Source organism: Mastomys coucha, unplaced genomic scaffold (genome assembly GCF_008632895.1).
Source record: "Mastomys coucha isolate ucsf_1 unplaced genomic scaffold, UCSF_Mcou_1 pScaffold20, whole genome shotgun sequence".
Lineage (NCBI taxonomy): Eukaryota > Metazoa > Chordata > Mammalia > Rodentia > Muridae > Mastomys > Mastomys coucha.
This window is the reverse complement of record NW_022196903.1, coordinates 101,612,404-101,640,294: the sequence shown is the minus strand read 5'-3', so window position 1 is coordinate 101,640,294 and position 27,891 is coordinate 101,612,404. Positions and strand designations below refer to the sequence as shown.

General features: G+C 42.7%; 1 protein-coding gene across 20 annotated transcripts in view; it reads right to left on the bottom strand.

The window, feature by feature from the left end:
• The window catches only part of Itpr1 (inositol 1,4,5-trisphosphate receptor type 1), a 335,636-nt gene that overhangs the window by 157,937 nt on the left and 149,808 nt on the right, over positions 1-27,891 (bottom strand). For 11 of the 20 annotated variants that reach the window (XM_031382803.1, XM_031382806.1, XM_031382804.1 and 8 more), the window contains exons 11-24: positions 27,197-27,292; positions 25,560-25,604; positions 21,918-22,072; positions 14,847-14,946; positions 13,605-13,765; positions 13,102-13,243; positions 10,456-10,614; positions 9,509-9,681; positions 8,223-8,342; positions 6,650-6,844; positions 3,644-3,895; positions 3,004-3,145; positions 2,165-2,345; positions 1,006-1,193 (exon numbers count right to left, since the gene is read on the bottom strand). In XM_031382803.1, coding sequence (XP_031238663.1) covers positions 1,006-1,193; positions 2,165-2,345; positions 3,004-3,145; positions 3,644-3,895; positions 6,650-6,844; positions 8,223-8,342; positions 9,509-9,681; positions 10,456-10,614; positions 13,102-13,243; positions 13,605-13,765; positions 14,847-14,946; positions 21,918-22,072; positions 25,560-25,604; positions 27,197-27,292 — 2,109 coding nt within the window. The remainder of the gene's footprint in view (positions 1-1,005; positions 1,194-2,164; positions 2,346-3,003; positions 3,146-3,643; positions 3,896-6,649; positions 6,845-8,222; positions 8,343-9,508; positions 9,682-10,455; positions 10,615-13,101; positions 13,244-13,604; positions 13,766-14,846; positions 14,947-21,917; positions 22,073-25,559; positions 25,605-27,196; positions 27,293-27,891) is intronic. The other 9 variants (XM_031382805.1, XM_031382817.1, XM_031382818.1 and 6 more) reach the window with 3 other exon arrangements.

Sequence of the window (27,891 nt, the reverse complement as noted above, 5' to 3'; positions counted from 1 at the left end):
TTCTCTACATCCTAAGACTTCCAAGGTATGGCCATAGGCAGCACTCACTGCATCTATGTTTGAGGAAACCACTTTACTACAGAGAGGTTTTCTCTCAGAACAACATAAAAAAAAAAAAAAACATTATCTTTGCCTGTGGTGTCCTCCAAATCAGCTGACCCTTCTTCTTTAAAAATAAGAATTAATTTTTATTATGGATGGAAGGATTTTTTGTCTGCATGCTTGTCTGTGTACTACTTGCAGTCCTGGTGCTCATGGAGGCTTGAAGAAAGCCATCCAACTTCCTGGAACTGTAGTCACAGATGGTTGTAAGCCAGCATATGGGTTCTAGGAATCGAACCCAGGTCTTCTGGAAAAGCATCCAAGTTCCTTTAACCACTCAGTCATGGTTCCAAGTCCCAGTTGACTCGTCTTTATGTTTTAACAACTAAGCATTGATTTTTAGATGATGTGTGCCTATGCTCCCTGTCTAAATGAAGCTTTTTAGGATCAGAACTTTAATGAATTTTGTTCCTTGCTGGCTCCCAAGTGCTAAAATGGAGTTGGTGTGCAGTTAGTATTAACTAACATTCACGGATGAGTAGGTGAGTGGATGACAATGGTAAAAAATGGAGGAGGGGGAGGAGGAGGGAGAGGAGATAGAAGAGGAGGAAAAGCAGCAGGAGGAGGAGAAGACAGAGGAGGAGGAAGGCTTTGCAATGCTAATAGAGTACTGGAGTGACTCTAGGCACAATGAGTGAACCCTAGGCAAAGGCTTGGGCAGAGAAAGGGAGAGCAGCTGTGATGTAAAGCTAAAGTAACTGAAGAAGTTCTGGGATGGCAGAATAGATAAAGCCATGATGGGGAAGGGTTGGAGATGGCAACAAAGAATTAAAAGGAGCAATTCTGAAATGATACACAGGGATGACCTAACATTTTTGCTATTTTTTTTCCCAGAATGCCTTGGGCCTCTCTCAGAGCATATGAAACAGAGACCACGTGAACATCTTGTTCCTTGCACCATACCTGGAGTATTTCAATGATCTTCAACTTGGTGTCCATGACCATGATGTCCTCTTTCTCTGGCTCTGCCTGCTTCACATTTCCTTCAGGGGCAGCAGCCATAGGAGTCATGGGCAAAAAGCCTCCTCCCCGAAGCACCACCTGGGTCATGAGCTCTCCAACTCCATGGATAGATCTCATCACATTACTGCCTAGAAAAGGCCAAGTCAGACCATGGTCACGACATCTTTGGGAAGAGCCTGAACAAACTATTTAATATATCCCTGTTCAGATACATTCTCTTGACCCAAGGAACCCAGAAAGGTTAATAAGCATTGCAAATTTAAGACTTCTGAGATTCGCGGAACATCATGGTTTTGACATCTCCAGTGGGGTGTTGTTTCTTTACTAATTCCATCACCAAATTTGACTCAGCACCAATGATATGTGCTTGTGATTGTGTACAGAATAGGAATGTAAGTTAGCAGGACACAAATACTGCTGCTTCTAACAAAAGCTGCTTGGTTTTGAATGCACTATGTCACCTCTGAGTCTCGGTGTCCTTACACAGGAAGGAGTTCTATAACAGAACTCAATGGTATGGTGCATGCAGAATGGTATCACACAGTGCTTAGCAAATAGCGAGAACCAAGTCAAATGCCCTTTTCATCCTAGCTATAGAAAACTAGCTAAGCATGTCCCATCGTGAGGTCATTCTATGCCTATTCTGAACCCCCCCCCACAATACAGCATGAAATAAACACATAAACATGGATTTTCCTATTCACAAGTGAAAAGGAATATCAAGATACCAGCTTGCACTTTAGTTCATTATATAGGAGTATCATCCTCAAGTGTCTCAGAAGCATGGAGAACAGATAGCAGAGCATGGGCTTTGGAGGGTCAAATGGTCAAAGCACAGGTAACTTTCAAACTATTTAGTAAGACACAAGGAAGGACACTAGACGGATGCAAAGGGAAGAGTAAATCGCTGAGAAGGACCATCAGTGATGGGCACCGGACTTAACGGAACTCTTCCAGACTTTACTTCTGTTGGTATGCTCCCAATGGTGAGAATGGACAAGGACAGGACAGGATAGGATGTCACATGATAAGGCATGGTATGAATGAGACAGCACAGGCTGGGAGGGCATCTGTCAGCACAGACACTTCAGATACTCACTCTTCAGCTTCTCCTCATCATTGTTACCTTTATTCTCTTCTCCTTTTGTCATCTTGCTAATGGGGAAGATAGTGGTCACATGGACACAGTCTAAGATTGCCAAGAGGATCTTGGTTAATCGGAGAAGGTCAGAAAAGTTGTAGAAACCAAAGTATATGAGATTCCTGGCTAAGTTCACAACCTATTGCATTTAAAAAAAGAGATGAGATTAGTATTCAGTGTTCTCCTGTCTGACTGGATACTCACTAGCTAATCACGATAGACTGTGTTCTTCTTTATAGTTAGAGAAGGCATACATCTGGATTTATGTTTCTGATAAAATTTTATTTTGTTCCACAATGAAGAAAACTAAGAAATGAAAGCTTGCAAACCCAACCACCCACCTTGATGACTAGATCATAAAGCAATGGGCCTGATCAATCAATATTTTGACTTCCCAAGAATATACCAGATTATAACCAGTAGGAACACAGATAAGAGCACTTCGAGTCTCCAATATCATGCCTACAGTGATGGTAGTCTTGGAAATTATTTAATGCAAAAGTAACTAAAATTTATGCTCCTCAGATGATGAGACTATGACCCATCTCCTAATACTTTCAACAAAAAGTACTCTGTGATACTCGCCCACGTTTCATAATTCACCTTCTGTGTCTCTATGAGGCTCAGTGACTAGTAACTCTTCTATTTTGTTGAAACAAATCTGACCCAGATTCCTTTTGTGTTTCAAAATGAGAGCATTGTGATACAAATGTCAAGGATTAAAAGACTTTGCATTTACTCCATAGAAAAATGAGCACTGATAACAAAATTTCAGAGAGCATTTCACCATGCCTTACCTCAAATGTGAGCTTATTTTTCTCCTTATCAGAGAAGGGGAATCTTTGACAAACAACATCTCTTAGGTACTCCTCCACAAACTCCATTGTCTGCGCAAACCTCTCCTTAATTTCATCTTTGGATGCTCCACTGCTGTCATAGCTGAGACAAAGAGACAGAGAGGGAGAAGGGAAATGCCAGGCTCTTCCCATCCAGGCCCTTGTAGGCTGCTTAGCCTTCAAAGACAGCATCCCCTAAACTGGAGCAGACCTCTGCTTCCTTCCTTAGCATCTACACTTACAAATCTACCTCGCCATGTTTCCTGCCCATCTTTCCCCAATATGGTAGAGATAGTTTTCTAGATTCTTCACTAGTATTCCCCAGTCTTGGGACATAGTACAAATTTAGATATTTGCAAAAGGAAAGAGATAAACAAGAGGTAGTAAAAACGCACTCTGGCATCCTATCTTCTTGAGGAATTATACAGTATTTGCTAGCTACACAATTCTATTTAAATACTGAAGGGAAAAAAATAGTTTTTCTTCCTCTTATGATTTCACTAGGTCGCCCATGTGGCTTCTCTGCTGCTGCACAGAACATTAGAACCATGGGGTTTTGAAGTGACGTAAGATCTCTTCAGGGAGCTGGACCCAAACTTACTCATCAATGGCAATCTCGGAGGGAATTTCTGACCACAGACGGGCGTATTTCACAGGGGTCACCTGCTCCTGGGGATCGCGGTCCACATGCATGTGAAGCATGAGGCGGCAAAAGGATGCCCTAAGGTCGTAGGGGAGGTTCTCATCAGACATGCAGCGGAGAATGAGATCAACATCCAGCTGTCCGGATATTTCATTGATGGCCAGGTACTGGCGGTCCAGACACATCCTTGCAAAGAGGTTCAGCTGATACCTGAGGAAAATCAACAGAAGGCTCATGCTCAAGACATCATCTACTCACTCATGCTATATAGGAGTGACATATGGCCATCAAACTTATATACCATTATCCCTAAATGACTGCTGTACACAGAATTTTGGACTCTGAATTAAGGAGATGGAAGAAAAGTTTTTGAACTTATGCCACAGTAAGGGTCAGCATCCCATAGTCACAAATCTGTCTCGCTATATTAAAGCTATCATGTCACATGATTATATTCACCGTCTGTATCTTGTAAAACAGAGAAAAATAACAAAATCTGATGATTATCTTTCGGCTCCCCACTTTCTCTATGCACCCCTATATTTCACACAGTTCAACAAAGTCCATGCAGGAAACGTCACACACACACTACTCATACAAAGTATAATTAAGATTCTACAATGTCTTTAGCGTCTTATACCATTAAAGTTACTATTGGTAAAAATGTAGATGGAATCATGCAATGTAGTACTGCTTACTAAAGTTAAAAATGTGAGTTTCCATCAATCCATCTCTTCACAGCGAGTGGACACTTAGGTATCCACAAAATTAAGTGAGGATATGCCCTCACATGAAGAACTTAACTGCGGCATATGATGGAATGCCAAATACTAATAGAAAGAGACATATTAGCACACAGGAAGCATACAGCAGCCAAAATTATAGAAACGGTCTACCTCTATTGACACTGAAGTTATATTTTTATATGTATTCCAGAAACAATACTAAGAAGACCTTTAGAATGGTATCTGGTACCATTTACAGAAAATCTGAGCAATAGAAAACATACACGCATACACATGTAATGTAGTATGAACACCACAAGGGGGAGCTACAGAGATGGGTCAGCAGTCAAAAGCACTTGCTCCTGCAGAAGATCGAGGTTCAGGACCCAGCTTCTACATGGTGGCTCACAACCATCCATAACTTCAGTTTCAAGAGATCCAATGCCCTCTCTTCTGATCTAAAGGGCAGTGAGCATCCATGTGGCAATATACAAACATATATGCAGGCAATACATAAAATAAAACTGAAAAGTCTAATAAAATAGCATTCAATAATAAAAAAGACTACCATGTGTACAAATACAAGAGACTAGAATATAGGAGTAAGAAAAGGCATTTTAACTGCAAAGTTTCGTTTATCTTGTTAGGAAATATCAGAAGTACTAAGTTTTCTTCCTTTTTCTTTCAGAAGTATCTAGTAGTTACTTCCTTTTCTTTTCCTTTCTTTCCCCTGCTTCATGAGGCAAGGCTATGTAGCCTTGGAGCTGGGACCAAGACTAGGAACTAAGGTCAAGAGAGGTAGACAGTAGTGACATACAATGATGTACACAAGCAAACAGGTGGACATCCCAGGAATGACAGCCAGCAGCTGGAGGGTGGCCACTAGAGTGCATCTGTGGTTTTAGGACAGAACTGAAAGCACACATTGAGCATCCCTGCATTGGAAATGCACAAGACAAACACTTTGGGTACTAGTTTGTGTAAACTTTATCAGTAGAGTTTTACTAATCTGAAAATCTAGAATGCTCCAAAAATCGGAATCCTTTTGAACATCATGCTTGGGGTTTCAACAGCTCTGTATTCCAATTTCAGAATTTTTAGACTAGGGCTACATGGCTTGTATTAGTGAAAACCCCTGTTTTTACCATAGATTTGCACATATGAACACAGATAAATAGATTATGAAATAGGTGTGCGCACATATGTGGAGACACATTTTCTGTTTCTATAAATGTTCTTGAAGACTGGCACTATTATTCCTATTTTATTTTATGTTTTAATTTTTTAAATTTATTTTTTATTCGCTATTTTCTTTATTTACATTTCAAATGATATCCCCTTTCCCAGTCCCCCCCACACACTCACCAACCCACACTCTCCCACTTCCTGGCCCTGGCATTCCCCTACACTGAGGCACAGAACCTTCACAGGAAACAAGGGCCTCTCCTCCCATTGATGACAGACTAGGCCATCCTCTGCTACATATGCAGCTGGGGCCATGGGTCCCACCATGTGTACTCTGGGGGTACTGGTTGGTTCATATTGTTATTCCTCCTAAGGGGCTGCAAACCCCTTCAGTTCCTTGGGTCCTTTCTCTAGCTACTTCATTGGGGACCCTGTGCTCAGTCCAATGGATGGCTGTGAGCCTCTACTTCTATACTAGTTGGGCATATAGCTGTCTCCTAAGAGGATCTGACTATTGTCCCTATTTTAAAAATAAGGACTCTGGAACACAAAGCCAAATTCAGCCAAAGCAAAAAGGCTAGTTAAGAGATCATGATTTGACAAGATGCAGCATGACCCCACAGTCTGCCTACTGCTGACTGTGCTATATACACAGAAATAACAATTGACTATGAGCCCATGGCATCTCCTACTTAATCTTCACAAAGCACACATCTGACTTTCTGTTGGGCAGTCTTCCTACAGGACACCACCCTGTGACTTCGAGCAGTGGTTCTCAACCTTCCTAATGCTCCAACCCTTTACTACAGCTCCTCATGTCATGGTGACCCCCAACCATAAAATTATTTTTGTTGCTACTTCATAACTATAATTTTGCTACAGTTATGAATTGCAGTGTGTGTTCCAATGGTCTTAGGTGGCCCCAGGAAAGGGTTCTTTGACCCCCCACAAGTTGAGAACCAGTGCCTTAGAGGGGCCAACAAGAAAACCATGTGCTCCCAAGTGCTGCTGTTGCGCAGCCTCTTAGCCCAAGCCCAGCATGCCTCCCACTCACCTGTAGTAACTGAGGATGTCCCTGTCTTCCTTCTGCCCCTCTTTAGCATCCTGTGCCAATTCCCTAACACTCTTACTACGGATCTCTTTGTTGCTGTCCCTCCAGAAGAGCCACACCTCTTCCTCATCTTCCCCGGCTTCAAGAGCATTCTCTCCAGTAGAAACGCCTTCAAACTCAAAACGAGAAAGAACCAACCTGTGAAAAGAGAAGAGGAGGCTGAGCTCAGTTTTTATGAAGTGCTTTGAAGTCATGCTTCCCTTCCAGCCCAGAGACACACAGAAAGCCACTTTGCTCTTTCTTTCTCCCAGTGGCAGAGCCACAAAGAATCTGTGTGGTCTTCATGTGCTTTACCTTGGGAATTCTCAACTAGCACAGTTTTTCCTCCCAGTAGACATTTGGCAATATCTGTAACATTTTGGTTGTCACAATGCTAGGAGATGCTACTAGGATAGTGCAGCCACAATCTAGGGGCACTTTTGCAAACATCTGCAGTGACAGGACATTTTCTGTCATGAAGTCATCTAGTCCCAAACATCACGGTGCCAAGGTTGAGGCACTTTGGATTAACACAAGCACACAAATTAAGTTACAACTAAGAAAAACTGCACTACTAGATTATACCTTAACTCTTTTTAATACGGCCTACACCAGAGAAAATGCTAGTCACCAGAGAAAATGCTCTTTTAATAAAAGTAAAAAGCTACTATTACCAAAAGAATAATAATGGTAATTATGATTAATATCCACTATAACTATAGTATAGTATTTATATATAATAATTATAACATAATATATAAGTATTACTTAAACAGTTTCCTATATTTTATCTGTTGTGCGATACAATGGATACGGAAATATTGGTGGATAACTTGTGGGAATTAGTTCTCTCCTCTCACCAAGAGTTTCCAAGGAATTGACTTAGGCTCTCAGGCTCAGCAACAGATGCCTCCACTCTCTGAGGCACCTCACCAGCCTATCACACTTTTGAACAATGATAATTTAAAACTCCTCCCAATACTGAATTAATATTAACACTGAATATTTGTTAGCATCCTTTATTTTTTTAAAGATTTATTTATTTATTTTATGTCTATGAGTACATTGTTACTATCTTCAGACACACCAGAAGAGGGCATCAGATCCCATCACAGATGGTTGTAAGCCACCATATGGTTGCTGAGAATTGAACTCAGGACCTCTGGAAAAGCAGAGAACGCTCTTAAGCACTGAGCCATCTCTCCAGCCCTGCATCCTTTATTTTTTAATGATAGAACTTCAATGGCTCATCAGCTCTTAAAACTGTGTGTCAAATGCTCCCTGGTGGGTTTATAGAATTTCAGAATATACAGAATAAATGACCTTCTGTACAGAAGGTCACATCAAAAGCAAGCTAAACGTAAACTCAACAGTTCTTTTAAGCAAGGCATGTGAAACAAAACTGAAATGCTATCAAAACCAACATTAGACAAGCTCTGAAAAGAAGGAGGAGCTAGGTTTATTCCCCATGAGTATATACAGCCATTTCATATCAAATGTATCTCATGGTGAGTATATGTCCCTAGATGGTACTCACTTGGTCTCAATCAGGATGTCAGCATTGGTGGGATTCAGCACAGCTTTACAGATGAGCTCCTGGGTCACAGGGATTGACTTGTTCATGGATACACAGAGGTCAGACAGGTAATCCAAGAACCTAACCAGAAAGCAAACAAGCAGGATATCGTACACATACCAAGCAAAGGGATCCTGACTCGTCCTTGCCTAGAGAAGTCCTACATTGCCTTCTCAAGAGAACTTAGGCACACTGCAGATTTTGATGGCAGTGACCACAGGAAGTTCAGATATGGCAGATGAAAAAAGGAAAGCAGTAAAAGAAAAAATAATCAAGCAGCAGAAGAAAAATAAGTGAGGCTAATGAAAAGGTGGTAGGACTGCCCAGAGGAGGGGAAGCAGGACAGGCAGCTCTCATCAAAAAGAAACAGGGAAAGCCCTGGGGCCAGCAGGGCCCGGCCTGCTGATGCCTGAAGCTGCCTGTGACAAACTCGCTGTAGGCTGCTATGGATTATCACTTGGAAACATTCCTTAACCTGGTTTATGCCAGTCTCCTCATCTAGGAGGAAAGACACAGTATATGTTTTCTAGGGGTTTTCCTGAGGATTAAATGTGAAGCTTCCTAAAGCCTGACTTGGGAGATGCTGTGGAGAGGTAGCAGCGGCCGTGTTTATAGCAGCACTGAGGACGGATGCTGCTGTACTGTGAACTGCTTCCCACATCACCTGAAATCTCAGGGAGAAGAAAGCAGGAAGAGATAGGGAAAGGTCAAAAGGAATGGGGCAGATCTGTGGTAAGAGAGGATGAATGCCCTCAGATACAGGAAAGCATTCAGCAGAAAACGCAACATTATAAAGGACATGGTGACATTATGGGCAGGGGTTCTGAGAGCCACAAGGACTAAACAGCGAGTGAGCAAAAACAAATGTCCTTTACCACGTGTCATGTGACTGCCAGCTCACAGGTATTTACCCTTGCTCATTTAGCAAATGAGAAAATTAAAGTTGGGCAGAAAGGAGAGGTGAGCACTGGTAAACACTGAAGTTGGGGCCGCAGCAAGGGGTCAGGTACCGCGTGTTCCTGCCTCTCTACACATCACAGGGCCACTGGAAACTGACGGCTGCCAGTCCCCCACATCACAGGGCCACTGGAAACTGACTGCTGCCAGTCCCCCACATCACAGGGCCACTGGAAACTGACGGCTGCCAGTCCCCAGGACAGCAAGCCTAGCCCACGACACCAGGGACAGCTACAGTCCCGAATTTAGGTGGACAGAGGCCTCCTCTTGAGTCCCCTCTGGTGCCTCACCTGGGCTCCCTGTTCTTCCGCACCAGGCTGACAAATGTGTCAATCTCTGCGGCGGTGATGTGCTTTTCCAGGAGCTTCCGGTTATTGTGGAGCAGGGCAGTGATGGTGTCTTCGGCCAGCACATCGTAGCCAATCTGCTTCTGCATGAAGCCAAACTGCTTGGCAATGTACTCCTTTTAGGGAAGAAACACAAATCAATGGGAGAGAAGACAAGACAGTGTGGTGAAGTTAACTGTTAGAAAAACCGTCAGCAGAGCAAAGGGCCCCGGGCATCTTCATCCTTCTACCTCAGGAGAATGAGGCCCAGGTCCTCGAGCCTTTCCTTGACCAAACCCATCACACAATGTCGGCGAGGAAAGTCTTATAATCGACGTGTGGGTACTTTCAATGTACAACATCAATTTTAATCTACTGATTTATTTTTAAAATAGGGTTGGAAGCAGCTCCCAGCATAGTTCCAGGTCCAGTCAGAGCCCCTATTTCAGAGGAACAAGCAAGAGGGTGGTAGAGTACGACGCCTTATGCCCTCCCCGGATGTCCATAGGCATGGATGCATACTCACACACACATGCATAACCCCATATACATATACTGCAAATGTAACATCAATCTCGAAAATGGAAATTTCACTGAAATATGTTCACAAGAGAGATTTCTCAGTACCTTTTGTATTTCTTATTTTTTTTTTAAAAAATTGACATCTGAAAAATTACATGTATTTGCAAGGTACTGTGTGATGCTTCTCCAGTATCCTTCTCAGGGATTCTGTGATATATGTCTTTCCCAGGCTTGCCAACCATCTCTTTCCTTTTTATGGGCTAATTTAACAGTGGACTATTCTCTATCCATTAAATGCAAAGGTACATTAACAGGAAGAACTCATGAGTTAGGTGTGTGAAGTTCAGGGAGGAAACCAACAATCACTTCCTGTCCATCTGAATCCCCACCTGGTTCTTCCTGTAGTCTTGCTGTGAGTGTCGCAGGACCCTGTAGCAGAGTCGGCAAATATGTCTGAAAGGAGCATGGCGCTGATCCCCCAGCTCCTCCAGCCGAAGCATTGGGCCATCCCCGCAGTCTGTGAAGGGAGCCTGCAACAGCTTGAAGATCTGTTTGTAAAAACAAAGAGTGGGCCGCTATCACTCTGAGAATTTAATTATTTAAACTCTAATTCTTTCCAGAAAGGACCCCAACTACAGGGAAAGCAGGATTACAGGAAATGGTTTCTCTATGCAAACACATCAAGAAACTGACACCTGTATCTGTCAATCAGCGGGGCTGGGCACCCACTCATTTATTGGTCTCCATATACAGGACAGAGAATTGTTTAGCAGGGAATGGTCTAGGATGAAGTCACACACCTTTATGACTTCTGCCAGAGACAAGAATCAAAACAGATTAGCATTGATCCAGGCACTTAACTGAAGTTGTGAGGACTTGTTAGGCCAGGGGTCACACACATGTCCACAGCTGTCTTTGCATGCACACACAGGTATAAGCTGACCTCAAACACTGAGCTGGCCAGAAACTCCTGGGAGGAGATTCAGTAGGTTTTGTAACAGACTGGGAACTACCTGCCTAGCATCCTCTGACCCCTTTCCTGTAAGGCAGTGTGACCTTGGCCGCACCAACCACAAGTCTTCACCAACAGGATGCAATTAGCCAGCGCGCTTGTGGATTAAGCTATAAAAACAGCTATCATCTCGTAAACATCGACAGTGCTGCTGGACTTGATGCCTCCTGGGCCACAATCCTAGTAAGACCAAAACAAATGCAATTCTTTGCTATCAACCAGAGTAACTGGATCTCAGGAACACTGGGTAACCGTGCAGATCACGTCCAAAGTAAACATGTTCTCTCCATGGGAGAAAGTATCAGAAGTACTCAGGTTTTCTAAGGATTAAAACAGACAGCAGTTGTAAACATCCAAAGTACAGCTCCATATGTGAGTGACCAACACCATTTTAACCCCTCAAGGGATGGCTATCATGGAGATGAACAAAGACATTAAACAAGATTCTAATCTGGCTTTCAACACATGAAACATCTGGGTGCGATTCATTCTTGGACTTTAAACCTTGTTGAAATATGAATTTTGTCTATTACAGCCCAACAGGAAGAAGGCCTTCCACATGCCAAATTCTCATGGAGATTCATGAGACTGATGCCATGGTCCTCTCTCTTTTCATCTGGGTCACCAGCAGGTTTCAAGGAATAACTAAGCAAATCCCCTGCAGCTTTAGAGAAGTACACGGTGTGCGCTCAGAGCAGCTTTAGAGAAGTACACAGTGTATGCTCAGAGCAACTTTAGAGAAGTACACGGTGTGCACTCAGCGTGTGTTCTCCACCTGGATTTGTTATTCTTCTCCCTCTAATTCGTCCACTTATTGAAGTTAATACCGTCCATACCCAGAATCTTAAAGGCCTCGAAAAGCTCATGGTAAAGCCTGTTCCTGATATGGCAGTGTTGAGATGTGAGTCCTATCCACCAGCAGATTCACAGCTGAATGGGTTTCATAGGAGAATAGTGGTCACAGGAGCAAGCTCCTCTCTGCTCCCTCCATGTAGGGGTTAGCAGACCACGTGTTCCCCACCATCACGCACCAGAGGCCGAGAGTGACAGGGCTAGTGACCCTGGACTGAAACTCCTGCAACTGGAAGCTGCAACAGACCTTTTCTCTGTAAGATTGTTTTCTTCCAGCTGTGCTGTCACAGTGACAGAGAGCTGACTCCTACAAGCCAAATGTCATCTAGCTACTTCCTGTAAACTCGCACTCCTTGTTCATGAAAATACTTAAGAAGTGATCACTAAAGCTGTCTATGAGACCTAATATCTAGGCCTTCTTAGTTTGTCAAATACTGCAAATTCCCTAAATATCTGAAGTTACCGTAAGGAAATATGGCACATTATATTATTTTTGAAGAATGTAAAGGTGTCACCTGACTACTTCCTGGGGTACCTAACAGGTGAGCGCTCACTTGGCTCATGTTCAGCAAGTATGGTACCTGTCAACTGGACTGAGGCAGTGAGCCATGAGAAGGCATGGGGAGCCTTAAATGTCTGGAACGGCTGCCAGCTACATCATGCCACCCGTAAGGCAGTTTGAACAAGGCAGAATATGGACTCGGAAAGGAGGAGTAGGTGGAAGGTGAGGAGAAGAATGATGAGTGAGTGGGTGAAGCTGAAAATCTGGGGGGCAGAAAAAATGCCCTGGATTTTTCGGGCCATGATATTGTGATAGTGCATTCATGCCCTTGTATATCTGTCAAAAACAAATCATGTATACCTCCAAGAGAGGTTCAAAAGCTATGGACCTTGAGTAAGAATGATGTATCGATCTATGGTCACTCCTGCAACAAATGCTCTGTTCTGCTGCAGGATGTTGACCCAGGGGCAGGGGATACAGGAGGACACTCTCCTGGCACTTACATTTGCTGCACACTTAAATCTACTCTAAGAACTCAGTACTTTAAAAAAAAAAATTCATACTGTAAGTCTTCAGGGTGAGAATCATCCATGTCTCTTTGTATGAGCAGGGATCCCACAGGCTTCTCACAGAGCCCATCCCAAAGCACATCAAGGCTCACTCACTGACCTGCTTGAGAATATTCTGTTCCCTCATCAGCTTCTGCCGCTCTCGGTTGGGCTTAGAGAAGACTACTTCAAGCACGTCTTGGCCAGAGTTAGTTCCACCCGTGACAAAGTAAACCAAGTCTTCCAGCAGCTTCGTGACAGACCTTAAGAGACGGAGATTGCTAAAGGCAGAGTTCAAACTTCTACAGGCTAAAAATAAAAGCCTTGCCTAGAAAGGGCCAGGCTTTAAGAACAAGGTAATTAGAAGAGAACTCAGCTTTCTAGCAGCCTTGAAATCACAACTTCGGCTAAGTGAGCTTAATACAGCTGAGACAAAGCACAACACATGAGAAGATAAAAGCGCCCATTTCTGGAAATCATAAATTGAAGCCGCCCATGAAAGCTCAGAGCTGCTCCTCTCTCACACAGCTCTTCAGAGTCCTGATGCTCCTGCTCCCAAGGGCTTTTCCAAGTCTAGCCACCCCGGTGAGGACCGCTGTGTCAGCACGTGCTGGACACCCTCACCTTCTCTCATTCTGGGTGATGGTGCCCTTTTCCAGCTTCCCAGCGATGGAGCCCAGCACCTTGCTGGCATCATTGGCAAAGTCCAGGTCCCGAACCTCAGCAGGAGAAACGGGAACTATGGCAAATGCCTCCTTGTCCTCCTTCAGGGGAGAGGTACCAATCTAAAAGGCAAGGGAGTTGTTGTAGAGTAATGTTGATTGGGAAAGTAAGATGTTAATCAGACACTTTGTTTACAGGATGTTGGGCAATCCAAGGAACTTGAAGTTCTCTTGGCATTAATATCCAGTAGACATAGGAGACTTCTAGAAGAATGTTCTCCAAATAGAAAATCAGTTTGGGGAGAGGACTGGTGAGATAGTAAAAAGGGGGTGTTATTTTTTGTTTTTACATCTGCATTGTGTATATTCCTTGTGCATGGTACTACTCTGTTACATAGAGCTATTTCCATGTGAGTGAGTATACACTGTCCAGTGAGAGAGGGGAAGAGCAGAGCAGAAGGAAGGGTGACACAGGCAAGAGGAGCAGCTGTCATCTTAGCCTCCTGGGTCCCAGGGAGGATGTAAGAGAAGGATAATTAAGTAACATTTCATGAATAGAGAAAACGTAAATACAGAAAGTGGCAGCTACTGACTCCACACAACAGAGAAACTGTACCAGTCTTTCTATTTTTCTATGAACCTGAGCACACCCATAGGAGAAAATAAAATTCGAAAAAGAAACATACCAGGCGTATTCATGCTATATAAGCTTAGTGACTGGTGGAGAAAAGAAGTGTTAGTAAACTGGGGTGGGAAAAACTCTTTTAGAGACACAGTACACAACACACCACACACACACACACACACACACACACACACACACACACTCCCCTTATATAAGACTGAGAGAAAAATTACTAATGATGCAGGGAGGAATGAACAAGATATCAACGTATCTGAGACACAAGGAAACATTCCCATAGCCAAAGTCATGTTACTCATGAAATGTAGAGAATTGTTCAATACCAATAGAATAAAATAAAAGGTCTGGTTATTGTCAAAGATCTGAGCTTTCTTCACCCAGATCCCAGGGAATAAGTATTATTTTTTTAATCACTTCAAGTTTGGTCATGACTATACTCTCTGATCAAAGCTAAAAGAAACACAGCAACAGGGTGACACTCCCAAGCTCCATGTCTCCCTCGCTGTGGACAAGGAGCCCTTTCACCAGAGACTAAGGAAGCCAGCCAGGTTCTGGACTCACTTTCAGCATCACGGGTTTTTCCTCTTCCTTGTCAATGGGGATGTTTGTGCTGTGAACCCAGGTGTTTGTACACAGGTGCCTGAGACGGACATAGGAGTTCCTAAAGGGAAGCAACGGAAATTGTCAGACACAGGGACATTTTGGGTTACTCTACAGCCATTGATTAAAACACATTCTGTCAAAAGTGAATGGGCTACCAAAAGAGTTCTCTGCTCGAGACACTGGGCAGAATATACTTGGGAATTAGTTGTTCCTCTCGCCCACATGCTTACAATAAAAAGTAATTCATAACGATGCTAAGGTTTTTGAATATGTGATATTTCTGAAAGATATCCTATGCATATATACTAGAAATAGCCCGAGACAGAGTCACAGAACTGGCTATAAACTACTGTGTATTGTCATAATAGTTAATAACTAAAATTTTCAAAAGGTTCAATAAAGAAGATGAAATCAAAATTTCTAGAAGAAAAGATGAGTAAATGCTAATTTATTTTGTGGGCAGGGAGAGCTTTTTAAAGTATGTAATAAAGTACAATTTTAAATTTTAAAACAAAAAAGAGGGTAAATTTGATTACAAGGTCAAAAATTTGAATCTTCTATATAGGAAGTGTGTGTGTTTATACATGTTCCTGCAAGACTATCATTGACCAGGCTAAAAGAAAAACAGAAACCTTACCAACTCCAATTTTTTATTTTTATTTTTCTAGAAGAAACAACAGCACAGGTGCAACATGTGTTGCAAAGATGCTCACTCCAGTGTTATAAGACTAAAAACATGGCACAATCTAATGTCTCACAAGACAGTCCATTACAGGGTAAGGAATGACAGTTCCTTAGAATGATGACAGATAATAGTCACTTAGTTGAAAACACTTTTACAATACAGAAGTCAGCTAAGATCATGCAAAGTAGCTGATGGTTTCACGTATGAAAAAACACATGTTATATGTGTGCCCAGAGACCTGTTAGAACCTCCATGAACCAGAATCTTAAGTGCAGCCAATTCCCTCTGAATAATTGAATTAGATGTAGTTGCTACTTGCTTCTTTGTAGTCTACATGGACTAAAAATCATTTTACGGTTGTTTTCTTTATATGATGAGCATGCATTGTGTTTAAGACATTTTTCAACTCTGCTTCACTTCTCAAGTAGCAGAAAACAATGTAAGAACTGTTGCCCCTCAAGAACTCATTGTTGCATCATTAGTAAGACAAGATGGGAGCACACCAAGCAAGCAGAAACAACAGGAAACAGGCACTAGAAAGCATGTCGTTCAGAGACAGTAGGACTCGGAATCCTGAAAGCACTGACAAAGAAAACAGATGACTTTGGACTAGAACTTGATGCTGGTGTGCTAGAGGCAGAAAGGATAGTGGAAAACATTCAAAGTAAGAGTACCTTAGGACCAAGGCACACCACACCACACTCAAGGCAAAGAGACTAAGCTAAACCGGTTCCTTCAGTAGACCTTAGCTGTCTTTGCTGTATCTCCCCTTCACATTCGAAGGCCAGACAAGGGAATCCCTAGTGTTGTTTACTTTGATTAGCATGAATTAGACCATGTGGACAGATATTAAACAGAGGCATTTGCAGTTTTTTTATTTGAGTTGTATTCATTTTCAGAGAGTAACCATAGGTTTTGTTGGATAGTGATATTCCATAGAGTTCTATAACAAACGTCATCAAAAATACAAAGTACATTCAATCAATTCTTCTGAGGTTGAAGAATTCTTAATACTTAACTCAAAAGTCATGTTGTTGGAACAAGTACACAAAACTTTTACAAGCAGATGCTCTCCCTAAGCTCATTTAAAATATCTAACTATGTGTACTGCAACTTTATTATCTGGTTCAATATATCAAGCATTAGTCATTATCCCTCTTGGCTCTGAAGCACTCCCTCTCTGTCTACTGACTATTTCAAAAATGCCTTTCCTGGCACCATCTGACAGATGTCCATGTGTCTAACCTTAAACACTGCAATCTGTAATAAAAAAAAAAAAAAAACAGCACAATTTTAAAATGACTTGTAGGTTAGCACAAACAGTCATATGGAATCAGGATGGCATCCAAGACTAAATTTTGCTAAATTTTGTTCTCATGTGTTTGTCCAGTGGTGCTCCCACACTGTAGAGTGTTAATACGCAGAGAATGGGATGTGTTGCTCTTAAGGCTACTTGATTGTCACATGATCGATGGAGAAGAGATGCTATTCGAGGATGGTAGCCAAGAACGAGAATGAAGGAAAATGTCAAGGTAAAGATTCAGCAAGATCATACATGAATACACTGGCAGACCACACCCGAGCTTTTCTCCTCCGAGGCTGCCTGCAAGTCCTTGCCTCACTGAGGCTCGGAAATCAGTGTTAGGACACCTGCTCACAAAGAAAAGTGGCAAACAAGAAGCAGTTGAATGTTGAAGCAGAACACAGAGGAAGAGGCCTCCACCAGCAAACACCACCGAGCCAGCTGACTAGAAACACAGAACGCAGGCTGGCTAGTTCCTCATTCCCTCTTATCCAAGGAATGAAATAAAGACGATTCTTATGGGTAATGTGATATTTTAAATCACATCTTTCGGTTCTCTACTAGCCTAACAATTGTTCAGCACATGTTTCCTGACATCCTAAGAAAAATCACTAATCTTCAGAATTGATAGTATGGAAAATCGCTTAAACTGCAATGTTTTTGAGTTCTGCAGGCCAGGACCTATTTACATAATAGATAGTGAATGAGAAGAGAAGCCTTGAAAACGCAGTATATGCTACCTCAAAATATGTTTTAAAATGTTCCAAAATGAGCCAAGAATCTAAGTGTAAACAATGAAAATGAATAAAATTTTAGAAGAATATATCAGCATAAAATTTTATGGCCATGGTTTTTTTAGGCAAGGAGTCAAAAGCTGAATCAAAAAATTGGATTGAGACTGAAAAATAAATTGAAACAGTTCAGGACATCATCGGAGAATGGAAAGATAACATGCAAGAAAATATTTGCAAAGCATGGGTCAGATAATATTTAGTTCTAGAAAACATATGAGTCAATAATGGAAAAAGGATGTATAACTAATATACAACAACATGAGGAACTGGATTAAAGGGCTACAGCATTAGGAAGGTTGAGAACCATCATGTTCACAGCTGCTCTATTCACAGCAGCTAGGAAACGGGCCTCAACCTGAACGTCCATCAATAGAATAGATAAGAACACTGTGGTGCATATACATAATGGACTATTACTCACTTGTAAAGAAAAATGAAAGCTGCAGGTAAAGGGATGGAACTATTAAAAAATATACTGAGTGTAGTAACCCAGGACTAGAAAGACAGTCCCCCTTGCTCTCTCCCATAGGCAGATCCTGCCTTTAAATGTTTTGTTCTATGTATTTAACTTGGAGCAGGGGTGGAAGGCAGGCAACTAGAAAGGGGCATTAGGTAGGGGGAAGAGGATGTTAAGGGAGGAGGTAGAGGATGGGAGAAATGGAAGTAGGGAGGTGGAAGATGGCAGGGTGGGAGCACGGGGGCAGATTCAGAAGATGGGGCATGGGGAAGGCTAACCACATGAATACTGCACTCAATGTACACCAACTTAAAGACAAAAAGAGTAAGAGCAGAGCTAGCAAGACATAATGAAGTGAGAGGAGGAAGTGAAGACTAAAGACTGAGTGGGAATGGCATAGAGGAAGGGGGAGCCGGAGGGACAACCAGAACTCAAGATCTATGAAAACGCCTTACAAAACATGCCACCTAGTAAGCTCATTTTAAAAATCTAACTTAAAAAAATTGTTTGAAGAGAATTATCCTGCATGAGAGGACAATGTTGCTTCCAGACGCTGTGATTATTAAATGAGCATTGCAGTACAAGGCATGGGATACCTATGAGTTGCTGGTAAAGAAAAATCCTAGTGCTCTCTAAAGTAGCATGAGATACTGGATTGCCCTTGCTTACCCACCATAACCACATGACAAGAGTCCTATTGCTGAAGATACCACATGATCTGGCTGCAGGACACAGGGATGCCAATCTCAAACCTACCAAGAGACATTCTCCCTGATTGCCACTTTGACAGTGGCAGAAGGGGCTGTGCTGGCTGCTGAGGGAAAAAAAGACATCCATGGTCTTACCCAGTGCTGGACCCTTCATGTTACACTATTAACCTGCCAGGCATGATGTGCCCATTTGGGTAATAGTGGTGCAATTAGTTATGGGGTAACAACCCACTTTCTGATTGGATTTGAGGCCCACTCTACCGAAGGGAATTTTATGCCTTGTACTGTAAACCTATCAAAAGCTCATGCAGGTCTAAGGATGTCATAGGTCCTGGAAGTAGAATCTGCTTTTCTTATTCTGCTAAATGGTCAGCAGGCCTTTCTAAATATTCATGGTTATACCCATAAAACCACAATAGATGAAGGCTGCTCTTGACCTTTTAATCAGAGAAGCTTCTTTTTGTGGTGGACAGAAGTCAATGGAGGGAGGCATACCTGGTCAGTGTGTGGAGAATAATAGACTGAGTGCTCAGCCAAAACGGAATATCTCTAATTAATTCTACTACTACCAAGGCTCAGGGAACACACAGAAAAGGAAGCAGAAAGACAGTAAGAGCTTAAGAACAGGAAGGCCTGCTGGGAAATGCAGATTTTGGACCCTGACATGCTTGCTACAGTATCCATGGTTACCTACACAAGATCAATTTTTAAGGTAACTAAAGTAACAGGTTACAGATCTAGAAGAAAGCTGTGTACACCTGTGGGGTTTTCCACATGGATACCTGTAGCCTCCGCCTCGGATTCTCAAGGGGTTAACAAGCCAGCAGAGCTTAACAACTAGGAGTCTGGCTGAATAGCAAACAGAGGCCTTCTGCCTTGTAAGGTTCTGTTCTCTGTGGGCACTGCCTTACACTTTTCCCTTTGGGAAGGGACAGGAATAGCAAATGAGCACAAGGCAAGGATCCCGATTCTGACAGCAATTACACAGGGGTGATGTTTAGTTTTCCAGCCGTCCTCAGGCTGAGCAGGAAAATGACATGGCAGACACAATAAAGCACAAAGGAATCTTCATTGAGGGGCCTCAGGAAAACCCAATAAACACTGGTGAAACATTAGCCACCCAATGCAGAGTGGAAGGGTGAGAAGGATTGTCTCACTGTGAGAAAACTCTGTCCCAGCCATTTACCAATAAGGGTTCTGCTACAGGACTCTAACTTAAGACACTGCTTAAACTTTCTGAGTCTCAATGTCTTTCTATAAAAGAGTGTATATTTCCTAGCTCACAGTGCTTCAGACATGACAAAATTATAAGTTATATAAGATCAGTCTACTTCCTATTTGGCATTACGCTTCACATGTAGTTGGAACTCAATGAATAATATTGTTCTTGACTTTGTTAAGAACAGATACTTGACAAGATATGTCGGTACCTACTTTTAATCTGAGGACTTGAAAGGCAGAGGCAGGAAGGCCTATGTGAGTTCCAGGTCAGCTAGGTCTACAACTGGGACCCTACTTCAAAATAGATAATAAACAATCAAGCAAACAAATAAATAAGTGACTTTTGGGGCCAGTGAGATAGTTCAATATATAAAGTAATTAGAGTACCACAAATAGTCACTTGGAGAAGGTTGGAAAGATGCCTCAAGTGGTTAAGAACTCTGGCTGGGTTTGGTTCCCAGCAACCACATAGTGGCTCACAACTGTCTGTAACGTCTATGGGTGGCTGGCAAGCACACTGTCCAGTGACATCCATTCAGGTGAAAAATCCATATACATGTATTAAAATACACAACTCTAAAAAACTTTTAAAAGAAAAGAAAGACAGCCTAGAGAAACGCTGTCCTCTGATCACCACGCTCACAGGGACATGCACACCATTTGAACACATCATGCACAATAATAAACTTGTTTAATTCAATGCCAATACTTGTTTAAAGATTGGTTCTTCCATTTATAGCACAATATAAAAATACATTTTTGTTTGTTTGTTTGTCTTTTGAGACAGGGTTTCTTTGTCTAGCCTTGGCTATCCTGGAACTCAATCTAGACCAGGCTGGCCTTGAATTCAACGAAGATCCTGTGTCTGCCTATTGAGTGCTGAAATTAAACGCACGTACCACCAATGTCCAGCTATGAAAATACATTCTTAGGCAACAAAAGTAATAGTTAAGTTGAGTAAAATACATGAAAAAGAACACTGGTTTAACCTTTTAATATTTTAAATAAGCTTACTATGTATACAGTGATTTTCAATTTTTAAAAATTTTCTCTTCAATTATTTATCCAGTTAACAAAGAGACAGCCTAGGTTTGGGGAAGAAGGAAAAGGTGTAAAGTTACTGAACTGCTTATGGTTTGGCTTGTAAACCTAAACATAGCACTTTTAAATGGTGTGTGGGTGTGTATGTGTGAACACCAGCATGAATTCAGATGTCAAAGGACAACCTTTGGTGTCAATTCTCACCTTCCACACTTGGCTTGAGACAATTTCTTGCTCACCATTGATATACTAGGCTACCTGGCTCAGAAGCTTCCAGGCATCCTCCTGTCTCTATTTCCCATCTCATCAGAAAAGCACTGATTACAGATGCAGGCTTTTCCATCTTTTACACTCAGCTTTACTTCGGTTATAAGGTCCTTTAGCTTGGATGCCAAGCATGTTATCCCCTATGTTTCTCCCCAGCCCAAATACAGTACATTTTAAATAATAATAAAAAAATTATGTGTATGTGCCCTTGCATGTGTTTATGTGTTTCTTATGCATGCAGTACCCACAGAGGCCAGAAGACAATATCAGACCCCACAGGACTGGAGTTATAGATAGTTGAGAGCCACTATATGTGTGCTGGGAACCAAACCTATTTCCTCTGTTCTCTTAACCCCTGAGCCATGTCTCTAGCCTCATAAATATAGTACCTTTTACCCAACTATCAACAACTTACCATTGATGACCCATACAAAACTTGGTGTCATGTTAGAGCCAGTCATAAGTGCTTCAAGAAAAGTCCATGTTACTTTGCATTTGAGCCATCAAGACCAGCCCTGATTCTCTTGGAATAAGGAATTTTAAAATCATACCTTGGGACAAGGCTGTCACCTCCACGTAGAGTTGTGGGGTCTAGCTCAAAGATGGAGGAGATGTCGTTGCCTTCGGGTACGGAGACCAGAGAGTATACCATTTTTTCTTGGGCATTTCTCAACCTACTCCGAGATGCATCTTGATCAGGGTCCACCTGAGGGCAAAAGGTATGGAGTGAGGAGCTCTGTATGTAACAGCCTCCCTTAACATCATCAGTCCAGACCACGGGAAGAGAAGAGAAGAAACAGTGAGTGTCGGCAGCTGGCAGGAAAAGGACCACAGTTTCAGAATAGCCCTGCACAGTGACCAAGGCCAACTGATCCGAGGCCACTCATTTTCTACTGTCATACAAAATCTTCAAGCACTGTGAAGTGACAACAACAGATGACTATGCAAAAGAGCTAAAAGAACTGAAAACCTTCACTCCATTCGGCTCCATCCACACACACCTGCTGGGAAGCAGACATGCACTGGAGGAAATTTGCCCTGTCAAACTTTTTATTTGTGGTGGTGCAAAAATACAGTAATGTTTGTCTACTAAAGATATGACACAGGTACTTCCTAGAAGAAGAAATAAGCCCCAATCCAAGCGTTCCTTAGTAACAATTCCAGTAGAGTTTGTCAAGTCACATTAGCTCTAAAGAACACACTGGTCATTGATTAAGAAGTCTGCTACTGAAGCAAAGGGCCACTCATGCTACAGTGGGATGTGGTTGAAATGAAGGAAAATCCTTCCCAGTAAGACCTGATTAACAATGAAGGTGTCCTGGGTCTCCAAGGCAAAGGCCACATGTCAGAGATGACAGCAAGTGGCCTTAGCCTGAACGCCTGACCAGATGGACTCTACAATGTTCCTCGGTGGCCATGCATACAATTCTTTCAATGCCTGGCGTTCCTAGTATGACCACATGCCATACACCTGCTGGGAAAGTACTATTTCCTCGTCCCTGGCTTGCTTCTCTCTGGATGAAACATCACCGCCTGCCCAAATACATAGAGGAAGATACTGTAATCTAGACCAGGAAGTCACATCAAAGGCGAAGGGAAAGAAGTAAGAAAGCCGCTATGCAAGGCCGAGATCTAACCTCTGTTTCCAAACAAAACAATAGATCTAGCCGTGTATATATCTGTAGTCTCAGCTAACAGGTCTACTGGGAATGCTGGGGTTCGTGGGGGTTGTGGTGGTACTTGAGACCTGCCGAGGCAACATAGAAGACTCTCTCTCAAAAATCAAACCACAACTAAAAAATCCAATTAGGAAATTTTCAGTACCTAAAAATCTGAGGCATTTTACTCTTTCTTCACTAAAGGAACATCTGGAACAAGAACATTCTGTGCCTCTATTCAGGAAAGAAGCCATGGACATCTGTTCTCAACAAACTCCTGTCACCTGCGACATGTCCTACGCAACCACGCTCATCGCAGGGTCTGAACCAACAACAACTTAGGGCTTGGTTACAGGCAGTGACAGTTCAGAGGTGGCAGCAGACCCAGAGGAAAACCATGCCTTCAGTATGCTTTCTTTATCTAGCCAGGGAATCCAGAAGCAGAGTCCTTGGTGTGCATATGCCATCTAGTGGGAAGAAAGGCACACATGCAAAGAGCAGCAGAGAAGAAGCCTCGGGTTGATTTCAGAAGGAGCACCACACAGCTAGTTAGACCTACCTCTTTGTTGATGCCAACCTCCAGGAAAACCAGAAGCAGATGAGAAGAGGGAGGTTTTCACCCAGGCTTATGACTCTAGACTTAACTTTCTCACTCCCAAGCTAAACAGCCAAAGAAGGGAATCAGGGCCCTCTCAAGGCTAACACTTGCCTGTGGAGACCAATGCTGTGCTTCCAAGTCTCTTGGATACAAGTAAGACAGTCCCTACACAATCATTCTCCATGTACACCCAAGGACCAGCAACCTTGGGACCATCAGAGCAATGCCGTCTTGATCCACACCCAGCCTGCTGGTGTATCACTAACATGAAGATGCATGAGGCTCAAAAAGACCACTTAAGCCAAAAGAACCTGAGATCCATATCATGTTAGACCATTCACCCAGGCCTTTTCCACCTCTTGTGAAGTCAAGATAACCTGCTGGATATGAGCACACTAAAGTCCTTACTGATCTTGTGCAACTTGAAAATGTTGCTGGTATAAAGAAGGAATCTAAGGCTCAGGTAGTGAAAGTTACTTGCTCAAGATCATACAACTTGATGATCAGTCTGGTTAAATAAAGCTCTGTCTTTCTTCTTCCTCCTTGGGCTTGCAAGCACCATACTTTATCTTACACTGAGAATGTTGTCTTCCTTCGTATACAGAACCTAACGGAACAATGCCATCTCCCATAGTGCCCATGGTTCATTAGACATCATTTCCCCTTCTAATGAGTGATGCTTTATATTCATACCAAAGGTCAGACTCTCTCTGTATACCTTGGGTAGCAGCGCTGAGGCCATACATGGCAGTTTCTTCTCTGAAATAAAGACTATCCAAAAATAAAAAATGTCAAACAAGTAAATAAAGCCAGGCCAAGGGTTCAGACTAGCAGAAAGCTGGATTTGGTCTGCTTTCTAAGATGGATTACCTGTGGAGGACAAGCTTTCCACTTGTCGCAGAAGTAAAGGTGACAGAAAGGCAATGGGAAGGTGGAGATGAGTCCCAGGCACACTGTGGGATAGAGAGGAGGAGATGTCCCTAGTAAAACCCTAGAAGCCTATGTAGTCACAGCCAGAAGTCCTCAGCCACGATGGCTCAGTTTCTTTCATTGCCAACCCTCTACCCAAACATACCTAGAAAGTTAACCACTAGAGCAACATTCAAGGCATCTTGGACTTATCTCTGCCTTCCTTCCCTCCTTGATGTGCTATCTCAAAATTTACCAGAAAAACAAGTGCCCTCGAGTCTAACTACCATGCCAACCACTGAAAACAGCACATGCGCTACTAACTTGTCAAACAGACAGCAACGGTCTGGAATTTTATTTGGTTTGAATGCAGCATAACCAAGCACTCTGCAAATAAAATTATTCTGTGGATAGCCTATGTCCATGAAACATAACTGCTGCTTTCTTCATCCCCTACGTGGGATATGCACAAATCAATATTACTTGGTCATGATTTCTCCAAAGCTAAATCCATTTGCACTAAAATCCCTAATCACATCAGAACCTAATGCCATTTTGACTTTGTAAAGAGCACAGTTAGAGGTCAGCCACCTGACTGCCCATTGGAGGACATGTGTCCCAGGTCTCACGTGTTATCTCCGCAGTCGAAAAGACACTACACACTATCACTTCAAGATCTGGATGAGTCACAGGTCAAGGTCAACAACACAAAGAGGCAATTGTTTGTAAGAGGCCACCTTTCATAAGGACCACCACCATCTCCCACCCAGAAATATTCCAAGAGATATATGCACTTCTCCAACTTAGAAGTGTAGACTCTTGACTGAGCACATAGGAAAACCATCAGGACCACAGGAGGATTATGATATTCTTTATGAGAAGCACAGAACAAGACCTTGGTGGAGATAACCTACATCTTCCCCTTCCCCAACACTCACAGGCCACTTGACAATTTCTTAAACGCGCCTCCAGATTACTTGGCCTTATCCCTACCAGACAAAGACAAGAAGGCTCTTGCCTATACTTACTGAGGGCTGAAACTCCAGGCATTCTTCCTCAAAGTCAGGGTCTACCTGATGAAAAAGAATCATTAGGGAAATTAAAACATCCATTTCTTTCTCAAGGACCGGGACCCATCTGCAGGAGACGTCAATACCCGCAGCCATCCTTGTACAGCTAAGAACTTGTCCCTTCCCTTATTCACAGAACCAGCATGCCACAGCAACGACACAAGTCACAGTTACAGTACACATAGAACAATCCACCAATCACCAGTAGACAGTTCAGCTCTGAGTATAGACAAGGAAAACACAACAAAGTCACTAGGAAAGCAACAGTAAAGGCCTAAGATATAGATAATGTGAGCACATAGTCATTGGTGCCCCTGCTTAGGAGACCTCTAGAAAGAGCTACATTTCCCTTAAAACATAACAGGAAAGACAAACATCCTTAATCTTTAACCTCATAATCAAAGGTTTTTCAAAGCTGCTTAGAAGGTTTTCTTCCTCCCTACGATTCCATTTTAAATGTCAACTTGAACTTCTTCATGTTTGGTTCTTCAGTATTTCAAAATCATCAGTTCATCCAAGTATCAAGACACTCCAGGTGGTTTACATATTTAGAATCCAAATTCCTAGGGCCGTGGCAGCAGTAGGAGGACTGATCCCGACACAAATCCTTAGAAATCCTGAGCCACTGGTGCCAGACAACAGAGCGGTCTTTTGATGTACTACCAGAATGTGAATATGATTGGATATACATCTTCCCTCAGATCAGAGTAAAACTCCACATCAGTAACACAGCAGGATGTCCCTTAACTTAATATAAAAATTAAAATGGAAATTCCTCCCAACCTTCAACACCATGTCTTTCCTTTTCTCAAAGAGCTTTCATAAGCTAAATACAGTAGATAAAGGCTGAGGCAGGAGGATAGAGAATTGAAAACCAGCCTAGACTGCAAAGTGAGGGCCCGACTCAAAAAGTTAACTTGAGGGCCCAGCATATGTGAATGGGTGTGTGTGTGTGTGTGTGCGTGTGTGTGTGTGTGTGTGTGTGTACACATACATATGTAGTGGCACATGCCTTTGAACCCAGCACTTGGGGTAGGGGAGTAAGTGAATCACTGTGAGTTCCGAGCCAGCCAGAGCTATATAGTGAGACCTTGTTTCAAAATAATTTGTTAATTTGATCCATGATATTATTACAAGATTGTTATGTCTCCCCATAACACCCCGAGGTATAAGATTTCTCTGTTTGATACTCTAGTTCTCCATGCACGTCCATGCTTCTGTTTTTATTTACCATGTGTCCAGTGCAGTCAGTATCAGGCACCTGTGTTAGGTGTGGGGTTGTCAGATGACTATAAGCAAAGCGGCACTCAATAGCAAAGCAGAGGAACTGCCCTACAAACCCACAATAGCATTATGTTCTAACTTCCTTCTCCCTACATCTTGGTCAGGAGCCCAATTATCAAGTCCCACAGTCTGACAGTCATTAGTAACATTCCCTTTAGAAACAAAGAGAGAAGAACATAGGAAGGCAGATGGAGAAGCCCAGTGGCTGAGGGCTCCCTTGAGCTTCCGGGTGTCCGGCTGCTACAGGTGAGTGAAGAACAATAATCGGAGTGAACTCACTTTCCAAGAGCGATCCGTGTGCGGCTACTTACCTCCGCTGCCAAGTAATGCCCTGTAGCCAGGTGCTTGAACCGGAAGAGGCTATTCCAGTACCCAGCTCCGCCCCGACAGGGGTCATGCTGGACTACCTGCAAGAGCGAAGATGATTGAGTGGAAGAGTTGTCAGCCCACAATGGAATGCCACTGAACTGGAGGCACTGACAAACCATGGTTTACTAGTGGTATTACTAGGGGTTTAGCATCCTTTGACAAAACTGTGCCAAGCTTCAAGATGGAACATCTCAATTGAGAGATACAGAATCCTGAAAATGATGTTTCTCTATTAAAGAGATTGTCTCCTGGTTAACATAAAATGTCTGGAATAAGAACTGAAACACGATTTAAATCTTTGCCTTAATACTAATGAAAAGCTCATTTGCTAATTGTGTATGTATATGTGCATGAGTGTGCACACGTACACACACGCACGCACACACACACACGCATACACATGCATTCATCTTGTGCTTTCACATGTAAAAGCCAGAGGTTGACTTCAGGAACATTGCTTCGTTGCGCTCTCTGAACCTGTAGACTTCCATTTTGCCTAGACTGGCTGGCCAACACGCATTTGATAATCTGCCTGTCTGCCACTGCACCGAGCCCTTACATGGAAGTGGAGATGCAAACCCAGATCCTCATGCTTGAATGGCAAGTGCTGAGCCATTTCCCTTACCCCAAGCAAAAA